Genomic DNA, 11,384 nt, shown 5'->3' with positions numbered 1-11,384 from the left:
TATCAGTATCAAACACTCCAGTCGCTGCAAAATGAGGAATTTTTCCCCTAAAACTCGCTCCCATCCAGCTGTGAGATCCTATCGATTATAAACAGCAGCAGATCTTTGATAATCTTTTTATCTTGAGAAAGAAAAATAAACACTTCCAGCAGAATCGCAGCAACTTTTGGGAACATCAATAATGGATAAATACACAACATGGCTTTCAGATCTCAGACTAACTTTCACCAAATATCAGTTCAATTCCAAAATGAGCTAAAGGCTGTTTGGGATAAAAAAAAAACCTCTGATGGGAAAAAATAAATCATGGGAAAATGTTTATTGTAATTTATTTCACCGTGAACAGAAAAACGATCTCCACGGTGAATATGTAGTTTTTTTTAGTGCTTTCATTTGTGTTGGAAAGACGGGAAGGTAGAGCAGAAAGACAGAGAGAAAGAAAGAGGAGTAAAGGCTGACTGGCTCAGCGGATCAATGAGATAATCTGAGACCAAAGAGAACCTCCTGCTGCTTCAGAGACGTCTCTTTATTCCACGATGACCGCTCAAGCAGCTTTATGGACAAACACAAGAAAAGTCAGACAGTGAAAGTACAATAGAAGAATATTCAGAGGTCGTGTATGTATACGTTAATTATTAATAAACGTGAAGCTAATCCTGGTAAATATTTGATTAGTTTAGCTAATCCTGCAGCCTCATGTTCACTCTTAATTTCTCTCCCCACAACCAAGATAAACCTACACTCTGATACTCATCCTTTTTACAATATCTTTGAAATTGGCCGATCATGACGACATATATTTGGAAAAACAAGTCAACTTCAACCTCAATTTACACTGATTTCTTCTGTACACATGACAGAATTTACCTTAACCACTCTCTGCAGTCACCTTGTCCTCTAATGGTAGTGGTTTTTCTGATGGGAGCAGAAGGAGGAGGTCAGGAGATTATAGTTTAAGGAGCGACAGAGTCTGAAAAAAGTCCAGAGAAGGTTTGAGGTCGGGGTGGGAAAACGGATGGATGGAAGCATAGATGGGTCAAAATAAGGGACCTTACACCCAGGAGACTGAAGTCCGTGTTGAATGTGAAACCAAGAGTCAGCAGATTAAATAAAGGGGTTATGGCAAATTGTATGAAACCTACTTTCCCATGGGATAAAAAAACAAAGGTTCTGATTCTGATATATATATATATTTATTGATGGTATTACTCATGTTTATTTATGTCTACCTGAGTGGGATTTTGTTATATATATGGTGACATTAATAACCTAACTTAAATATGTAATCTACATTTTTAATAACACAAATCATCTCTTCCTCCTAAACCTCCCCGAGAAGTTCAAAACCAATTACGAAATGAAACCTACTATTAAACTAGAGTTACGCAACACAGCTTTCAAGTCTCTGTAACTCCTTACTGTACTTTAAGACATTACATGATATCTTTAATTGTTGTTGTTTGTGTGTTGAGTTTTATGAAAGTGCCTCCTTCTATGTTATCTAAGCCACGGTGGGAATGATCATTATGCAGGCTGCTAAATAGATTGTAATTATTAAGATTACACTGAATTAATTTATAGTTCTACAAACGATCATGATCTTTATTCTGGTACCTTGTGTCCTGCTCTGAGTCGGTGCTGCTGGGTTTTGATCAGGATTCCTCGTCCACCGCTCAGCACACACGCTCTGTCTGATGCATCAAAAGTGAAAGTTAGTTCTCCAAACATCTCAAACTTCTGCGAGTTTCTGTGCGAAGGAATGTAAAGGTGAGCAGAGAAGACAAGAAAAACATTGAGCTGCGCCCGAGGATTACAGCTGCCGATCAATAGCATCAATACCTGATGGTGTTCAGACCGAGCGCTGATTAAAGAGATCCCGGGGATGGAGGAAGACACGGAGAGACGGGGAGGAAAGAATCAGGTTACAGAGGAAGAGAGAGGCTGTGTGGTAAACGGTCAGTGGTTCTGGACAGAGCGAGTGGGAGGTCAGAGGTCAAAGCAACCTGGAGGTTTGATGAATGGTCAGAGATGAGAGAGGAGGATGGAGGCTGACAGACACAAAGAGGGAGAGAGGGTTGAAAATGGACGGAGAAATCCAAATAAATGATTACTCTGGAAGACGCCACCACCAGCTGCATGTGTTCAGCTCACCTCATCCAACCGTCCAAATGTTCTGCAATCGTTTTTTAAGGTGTGGTAATAAACAAAGGAAAGCTATCTCCCTAACCCATGCTCCAGTTCCTTGAGGTTGCACTGGAGTAGGAGATAGCCGAGAGGTTCAACCCCTGCAGGAACAGACATATGAAGACTACCATGACAGCATACAGTATGTCCTGTGGAGCGCACAACACACAGAGGGGAATCACAGCGGTCCAAAAAAGTCCCAACAACTGTCAAGACTTCACCTCAATAATCCAGGAATCATCCAAACTGAGCTGAGCTGTTATAAATAAAGTAAACCTGATTCTTCTCTAGTTTGTCCTGCAAGTCTTTACTAACACTCTACACATGCATTGGTTTTATCTCTCCCCAAAATACTGCTAAAAATATTGTGAAATATCAGAGGAATGTGTCCCTGAAGATGTCACACGGTAACAAAGTTTGGATGAATTGTGCACAGGGTCTGACAGAAGGAGCTACCCAGTTGAATTGTGGGACGTGTGATTCAGGATATATCTGGGTCTATGATGTTTCCTATTTGATCGTTGTTTTTTATTCTGTCCATCACAGGTCCCTTTACTTAATGGGAGTACACTACTTTGATTTGACACTTAAAACTGCACCATTAATTTGGTTAAACGGGTAAAATGAGGCACCAAGAGATTAGCAATTCTGATTATGATTTATGACTGTTAAGTTTAGTCAACACAGTTTCTTTTAACAATGACCACGAACAATCCCTTAATCACTGTCAGACTTGTCAATATTTTAGTTAAAATAAAGCAATAAATAGAAGCAAACAAACACAGGAAGGACCTGAGAAGCGACAACAAAGAAAAGTTTGAGATTGTTCTTTTCCAGTATCTGAAATGTCTCCTCCTAGGCCACTGCCGAGGTGCCCTTGAGCAAGGCACCTAACCTCTATCTGCTCCCTTGGCGCCGGGTACCTGGCTGCCTCTCTGCTCGGCCACCTCTGCTCTGCATGTGGTTGTGTGTGCATGTATTTCCTCTGTGTTTGTGCATGTATATCCTCTGTGTGTTTAATGTGTGTCAACACAACAGAGTAGAGAAAAGCAATTTCTCTTTTTTTAATTAATAAAAGTATGTCTTCTTCTTCTTCGTCTTCTTCTTCTTCATCTTCTTCTTCGTCTTCTTCTTCTTAAAAGTGAATCCCTGATCAGCTCTCTCTACATGCTGTAACTACAGCTCGGATCATTTCCCACCTTTAAATCACGAGCAGCTCTCCGCGCTGATCTTAAATTAAACTGAATGAGACGAAGGTTTGGTTAAAGTATTCGACAGATGGAAAAACCGAACTCTGACCGTTTCTGAGATTAAAGGAGATTGATCCGCCGCTCTGTGATCAGAGACTCGTTAAAACCGGCTCTGAAGTCACGATGAGAGAGAGAGTACAGCCAGCTTTAATTAAACAGAAAGTAAGGAATTCTATAACTGCACATCATTAAAGAAAGAACAGTTCCCTTTTACACACTTTCTAGTTAGAGGTTTCCAAGATTTTAGTCTCCTTGTTCAAAAAGCTCTTAATTTATTTATGGGTTAGCTGGCTGACTGTTGTGATTGGTCAACCGCTAAGAGATGTCCCGCCCCTTTGTCTATCACATACAATATGATGGAGCGCTAGCCAATAGAAGTACAAATGTGACAGAGCTGTAGTGGAAGTAAACGAAGGACTCCAATGGAGGCGTTTCAGGCAGAAACAGAGGAATTTTAGCCTCTGCACACCATTGACATGCACACAAACCCGTACAGGGGAGGAAAACCATGCATTATTGTGAAGGTGCATTGAAGGAAGCACCTACTGCTGGTGTGTTAACTTAAGATATGACATTTCCGTCTTATCAACACTTCAGCAGTAGGTAGAAAAACTTAAGCTGAAATTAATTAAACTTGAGGCTAAAACAGGAGGACACATTTTGGACACCCAGAGTCTCATTTGCATCTTTATTGGACACAGTAAACAGCAACACATTTTTACACAACACGTGAATATGTAGATCCAACCTGCTCCGTGTTACATCAAGAGAAGCTCATAAACATATACTACACACACACACACACACACTCTGAAATATCTACATCGATTCACTGTGTAACCAATAAATAAGAGAAGAATTCATGAGGATGATCGGCATTCACATGAAGTACGAAAGGAAGCTTTTCTTTTGGAATACGACCAATCATTGCAAATCAGAGGCGAACTTTTGGTTAATCGTGTCAGACTGCCGTCATATTTATCATTTCTGTCAGATGAAAGCCTCATTTTTCACGATAACGAACAACTAAACAAACGTACTGAGAGGTTTTGGACTGCATATGTTATTTGTATCCATGTTGCAGCTTTTAAAGAGAAACCGGAGGGTCCTTCCAGACCGTTTGGTTCACTACCTTCACCAAAGAAGCCCCTTTTTTTCTGGGTGGATGACCTGATGTTCCTCACTTGTTACTTACTCCTCCTCTCCTCCTCCCTGCCTCCTTTATTTTTCGCACCTTTCCTCCCCAGAGAGGCTGCCAAAAACATATTTTCTCAGACTGTTAAGAGTGCCGGAGAAAACCAAAGATTAAGATCTCAAAGCTGTCTGGACGTGTGTGTGTGTGTGTGTGTGTGTGTGTGTGTGTGTGTGTGTGTGTGTGTGTGTGTGTGTGTGTGTAGAAACCTGTCTGCCTGATATATTTTTTTTGAAGAGACGAAGGACTTGTGAAAAGCTTTGACACGCTCGGGTTTACAGGTGTGTAACGGTGTTAGAAGCTTTCTGACAGCACTAATGAAACTGACAGGAGAGGGAGGAAGGAGGAGAGGGAGGAAGGAGACGAGGGAGGAAGGAGTGAGGAGAAGGACACTTGGAAAACATAGAATAAAGTGGGTTTAGTGTCAAATTATTACCAAGAGTCTCAAACAGATCAAAAAATCTGTCTTATTCTGACGGAACATCTGTTTATATCTATCTACATTTCTATTTCTCTCTATTTATATATATCTTTCTGAATAAAACTCTGAGTTCAAAGTATTGATACCAAACAGTGACATCACGGTGTACTGACACACGTGACGGTACATCTGTACATCACTGAAGCCAGGTGAGAAGATAAACAGCTGGATAATTAGCTGCTAAAGCCGTTAGCATCCCTCATATGAAGCCATAGATAGCGCTGCATCTGGGATAACAAGCTATGCCATGCCTCGCTGTAATTACAAGGAACATTAGAAACATTTTAGAAACAAATACAGCTTTCTTTCTCCATAAAATCATAGAGAAGATCTTCATCAGACAAGTAACGTTTTAAATAAGGTTTACAGGAGATTTAAGAGCTAGTCAGTGCCAGGCAGACCGTCACGTTAGCCACGATAAACACACCAAGCAGGATCTACGCTCACTGTACAAGAGACCATGCAGCAGCTCTGATCATATACATACACTGTACACGGGAACGTTTAAAAGAGGAGTCGTCACATTCACAGTCAAATAAAGAGCATGTCGTCTGCAAAGAAACTCACCAGCCGGCAAAATGACACGGCAGGGAAACAGGAAGCTGCTGTTCTCCTTCAAACACAGGAAGGAACACTCCAGTGAACACACAGAAGGGACATGTGGGGGAAATCAGACCAACAACACAATTAAGGTTCACTCGGGACCAACATGAAGACATAATAACACACATACTGAAGAGTTTGTGCTCCAAAAACAAGTAAAGAAAATATGAAAACAAGGTGTTTCAACTTCTAATAAGCACAACGATCCAATAGAACAGGTGAGCATTTGCCTGGTCAGATTTATTGAAATGAGATGGAGTATTTAGCTAAATTAGATCGTGGAAAACTACCAGAATGAAGCAATCAAGTTTCAAAATAAGCCAGAAATCCTCAAGTCCTCAGTTTTCTTAAACTCAAAATAAGATGTTTTTGAACTGAATTAAGACGCATTGTTAAAAACAAGACCCTATATCTCACTGCATTGTTCTATATTAAGTCAGGAGGTCTGATATCCAGTGTACACACACATTCTGACTGGATATTAGATAAATATACTTGGCAAGAATTCACGTTTTTGTAGTGTAGTGTCTTGGCGTCGCTTTTAATCGATGCCTATGAGAACAGAGCCACTTGTCGCATTATTTCCGAGCGCTCTGACTTATTTGTCCGGCCGCGGTAGAAAGTGGAGGATAAGCTTGTGTTTATCAGACGCAAATACCACAACAAATACGTGGCAATTCAGGATTCAAACGGAGGTAAAGAGGAGCCCCTTACTGCGGCAATTTTCCTCTTCAAATGAGACCAAATGAACCGTTATGCTTTTCAGTTTGTTGGTTAATCTCTGCAGTTAGTAATGCTCCGCCATCCAGAGGTTAACTGTGATCGTGCTTTTAGGACGAGCGGAGTCTGAAGTGAGAATGTGTGCTTGTGAAAATACTCTTGGGTGTAAACGCGTACACACATGTCTGCGTGACGCTCAGAGAGGATGGAAAAGCATCGAAGGTGTCACAAAAGTAAAAGCAAACACCGAACACCGAACACACACACACACACACACACACACACACACAGGGTGAGATGTGGAAAGAGGTCGGAGATTACCAAAGCATTGAAGAGAGCGGGGGAGAACTTCTGTGAGATATTTTAAAATAAATGTTTAATTCCAGCAATGACAACTTCAGAAATCCATCCGAACTTTCATATTCTGACTCCCAAACTTTAATATAAAGAAGAGAAAATTAAGATTGAATCGCTTTGAGTTTACTGAATTAAAACCTAGTCGGGAGTCAACGGCTAACATCGAACCCACACTGATCTGTGACGTTCGGCTCACAGGCAATAAATAGGAATGACAAGAAGGTGTTAACAACTAAAAAATACATCAATGCACATCACAGTATAAACACGCCTTTATATAACGGCTTTTAAATAAATTACAAAGCAAGTTTCACAATGTTCACTACAGGAGATAAAAACTGAAAATAATTCAGTCCAACCTGAGCCGGACCTTTACGTTTCCCGCCCATTTTGAAACCGTCAGATCTTTATGAGACATCCCAATAAAACCTCTTCACTGTCAGACCTCTAAGGTTAGATGCTTGAAGCTAAAACCAGTGCTGCTGAGTGAACCCATCTCAGACCCAGCTGGGGATCCAGACGTGGTTCAGACCATGAAGCGGTGCTCCTTGCCGTCGTGGGCCATCAGGATGACGTTGCGGTTGGAGGTCCAGATGAGGCGGGCGAGCTTCAGGTGGTTCTGGGAGCCCGGGGACGCCCGGCTGCACGGGAGGAACCTGGGAGGTCTTAATGCAGCGCAGCTGAGGGGGCCGAGTTCAACATCCCGATGCTGCCCAGCAGACTGGTGTTCATCTGAGGAGACACAACCAGATGCAGATCACACTCAGATACCTTACACATTCAGAGGAGGAGAACAACTCAGGTCTGGTTCTTGAGTAAAGTAGAAGTACCAGGTCTGGTTCTTGAGTAAAAGTAGAAGTACTCAGATCTTGTACTTGAGTAAAAGTAGGAGTACTCAGGTCTTGTACTTGAGTAAAGTAGAAGTACTCAGGTCTTGTACTTGAGTAAAGTAGAAGTACTCAGATCTTGTACTTGAGTAAAGTAGAAGTACTCAGATCTTGTACTTGAGTAAAGTAGAAGTTCTCAGATCTTGTACTTGAGTAAAGTAGAAGTACTCAGATCTTGTACTTGAGTAAAGTAGAAGTACTCAGATCTTGTACTTGAGTAAAGTAGAAGTACTCAGATCTTGTACTTGAGTAAAGTAGAAGTACTCAGATCTTGTACTTGAGTAAAGTAGGAGTACTCAGGTCTTGTACTTGAGTAAAGTAGAAGTACTCATATCTTGTACTTGAGTAAAGTAGAAGTACTCAGATCTTGTACTTGAGTAAAGTAGAAGTTCTCAGATCTTGTACTTGAGTAAAGTAGAAGTACTCAGATCTTGTACTTGAGTAAAGTAGAAGTACTCAGATCTTGTACTTGAGTAAAGTAGAAGTACTCAGATCTTGTACTTGAGTAAAGTAGAAGTACTCAGATCTTGTACTTGAGTAAAGTAGAAGTACTCAGATCTTGTACTTGAGTAAAAGTAGGAGTACTCAGGTCTTGTACTTGAGTAAAGTAGAAGTACTCAGATCTTGTACTTGAGTAAAGTAGAAGTACTCAGATCTTGTACTTGAGTAAAGTAGAAGTTCTCAGATCTTGTACTTGAGTAAAGTAGAAGTACTCAGATCTTGTACTTGAGTAAAGTAGAAGTACTCAGATCTTGTACTTGAGTAAAGTAGAAGTACTCAGATCTTGTACTTGAGTAAAGTAGAAGTACTCAGATCTTGTACTTGAGTAAAGGTAGAAGTACTCAGGTCTTGTACTTGAGTAAAGTAGAAGTACTCAGGTCTTGTACTTGAGTAAAGTAGATGTACTCAGATCTTGGTACTTGAGTAAAGTAGAAGTACCAGAGTGTAGGAATACTCTGTCACAGTAAAAGTATTCTAAATGTTCCTCCAGTGAAAGTAGAAAGTACTCTCCTCTAACTGTACTTAAAGTAGCGACAGTAAAAGTAGTCATTGTCTGATTGGTCCATTTCAGAATAATATCTCTGATATGTTTTATAATGATTGATCATTAAAGTGTTCTCAGAGCTGGTAAAGGTGCAGCTAGTTGAATGGCTTTGTATACTGCAGGGTAGCTGCTGGATTTACTGCAGGTGAACTAAAGTCTGATTTAAGGAGATTATATTTACCATCATTCATCCTAATCTGCCTAGCAACTAAAGGGATTAAACACATGTAGTGGAGTAAAATGTAAATACTCAAGTACCTAAAAATTGTACTTAATCTACTCCTTTACATCCCACCTCGGACTAACACTAATCTAAATCAAATGATGGTCAAACATGCTTTAAATCAGATCACTTCCAGATTTTAGCTTTGGATGAATTTGGTCACTTTCTTTCAGAACTGCAAAACACAAAGAATCCTCATTTTGGCAGAGATGTGATTTCTAGGTGAGATAATCCCAGAGACTGTGTGTCTTTGTTGGGGAACTTTGAGGAGAGAGAAATGGAAATTCAGAGTGAGGAAACATACTTTTAGAACGACTCATAAAACTGTCTTTGTAGCACCCATTACTCGCAGTGAAAAGATGAATAAAAGCCAATTCATTTTGATGAATCAGCCCCAAGGAGGTTCTTTTGGCAACAACAAATACCAACAGATAGATCAGAGGAATTAGACCAGGAACCATGCTGCGTTTCACCTAGTTATTGTTTAGTTATCGTCATCACTTCCTGTTAGCGATGGAGGTGCTTCACCCTCTGGGGAAACTTTGACTTTAACCCGTGATGTCCTGAGAGAGAGGCAGCGAGACTCTGTGTAGGAAAATCACAGCGAGTAGAAACTCTATCGCTTCCTGAGACGACACCGCCCTCACACACACACACAGACACACACAAACACACACACACACACACACACACACAGCGTCTGCCAGCTCATTACCACAGCAGCCGTCTTGGCCGGCGCCTGCAGTGGTTTATGCTTACAGTAATGCCATTAGTGTGTGTCTGTGTCTGCAGACAGTCGTGTCAGGGGTCGTAAAGACCTCTCATTCACATAACAGTTCTGGGAAGATGATAAGGAGTGGGTGTTCCTCTGTGTGTGTGTGTTTATCATTATGTGTGATTGGTCTGATGATTCATGTTGTTTATTTAGAAGTTGCTCATGTTTCTTTTTAGCCCTGGAACTTTTTAGTTATTTTTCTTGAATATATTTTTTGTACGTGAAGTTATTTTAAAATGACTAATAGTGCAGCGCTCTTTTTATTTAGGCACTTCAAATAATGGCAAATGTTATTTTTTCCCACAGAATCTGAGCTTTAAAGTCCTTCTTACCGCTGTCCGAACGATCAAATGAAATATAGGAAATTATTCATTCAATTAAATCCTCGACGCCAGTCAGATGAAGCATCTACTCTAAATTGCACATCAGTATAAATGTGTTTGTACAGGTGTGACTGGGAGTACTACACACCTGCACCACTCTTGTTTAGCTCCAACAAATAAACAGATTTCTTTGTGGACAAAACATAACCTACCTACATACCTTAAACACACAGGTAGGGCCATTTTTAACACTGTGTGTGTGTGTGTGTGTGTGTGTGTGTGTGTGTGTGTGTGTGTGTGTGTGTGTGTGTGTGTGTGTGTGTGTGTGTGTGTGTGTGTGTGTGTGTGATTTACCTGCCAGAAGGAGATGTGGCTGTCAGTGTTGGAGTACGTTGCCAGGTAACGGCCATCAGGGGCGAACGACACCGATGTGATGGGACCTTTGTGACCATGGATGTTCTGGAGGAGAGAGAGAGAGAGAGGGATAGAGAGGGGGGGAGAGAGAGAGAGAGCGAGAGAAGTGAAACACACTCGTTACACCAGTTTCACTTTTGCCGTGTTTCTTTTATGCAAACCGATCACTTCCTGTTTCCCTTCTGAGAAAATGACTTTCCTGTCTGGATGAAGTCTCTGAGTGTCATAATATTCAAAGGTTTTTATGTCCTGCTTTTCGAGTTGACAATTTCTTGAGCGTGCCAAAGTGTTCGAGGTTTTTATAGAACCTTTTCTCAGATTAAAAAACAACCACTGTGGATTCCTCTTGCTGCTGAATCCAAACAGCAGTAGGTGTTTTGGTAAAGACGCGATGAAGAACACCTTGTTGAAATTTCATCTCTGCCTTCCTCCGCCCAGATCTCCCTTCACAGTAAACGTTGGCTTCGGTGGAGATAATTCCCTCAGATGAAGGACAGCTTCTGGTCCAACAGATGCTGCCGGTCGCCCTCAGAACTCAGGGGAACGAAAATAAAAGCGACGCTGCGCCGTTCGTAACGCAATAAACGGTCCCTCCAGATGCAGGGGTGTGTAACGCAATAAAACGTCCTCCAAGAGAGAGCCCGCCCCGCCTCGGCCCGGATTACCAACTATCACCTCCAGATGAGATTAAGACGCGTCGCCTCGGGCTTCCAGACCGTGAAATAATAACGCATCTGAGGCGATTAAAGCAGAGGGAGAAAAATAATAAAGCAATGAAATGAAAATTTCATCTTTTTAATCCGTTCTCTCCCGTCTCCTTTTAGGGGGAATCCTATTACATTCCAGCAGTTGGTGGAGAAAAAAAGCTGAATTATTTTTGATTTGACTTCATCCCTGTCTACCTCTGTGTCTCCCCTCCATCTCTCACCT

General features: G+C 41.2%; 1 protein-coding gene across 1 annotated transcript in view; it reads right to left on the bottom strand.

Moving 5' to 3' along the window:
- Positions 1-4,108: 4,108 nt before the first annotated feature.
- LOC134868531 (WD repeat-containing protein 7) overlaps positions 4,109-11,384 on the bottom strand; it is a 72,043-nt gene continuing 64,767 nt past the window's right edge. Inside the window, 4 exon segments of the mRNA XM_063889736.1 lie at positions 4,109-7,424; positions 7,426-7,473; positions 7,475-7,519; positions 10,395-10,499. Coding sequence (XP_063745806.1) covers positions 7,314-7,424; positions 7,426-7,473; positions 7,475-7,519; positions 10,395-10,499 — 309 coding nt within the window. The 3' untranslated portion in view covers positions 4,109-7,313.

Source organism: Eleginops maclovinus, chromosome 8 (assembly GCF_036324505.1).
Source record: "Eleginops maclovinus isolate JMC-PN-2008 ecotype Puerto Natales chromosome 8, JC_Emac_rtc_rv5, whole genome shotgun sequence".
Classification (NCBI taxonomy): Eukaryota; Metazoa; Chordata; class Actinopteri; order Perciformes; family Eleginopidae; genus Eleginops; species Eleginops maclovinus.
Note: the sequence above shows the minus strand (reverse complement) of the source record. Positions and strands in the feature narration are given on the sequence as shown.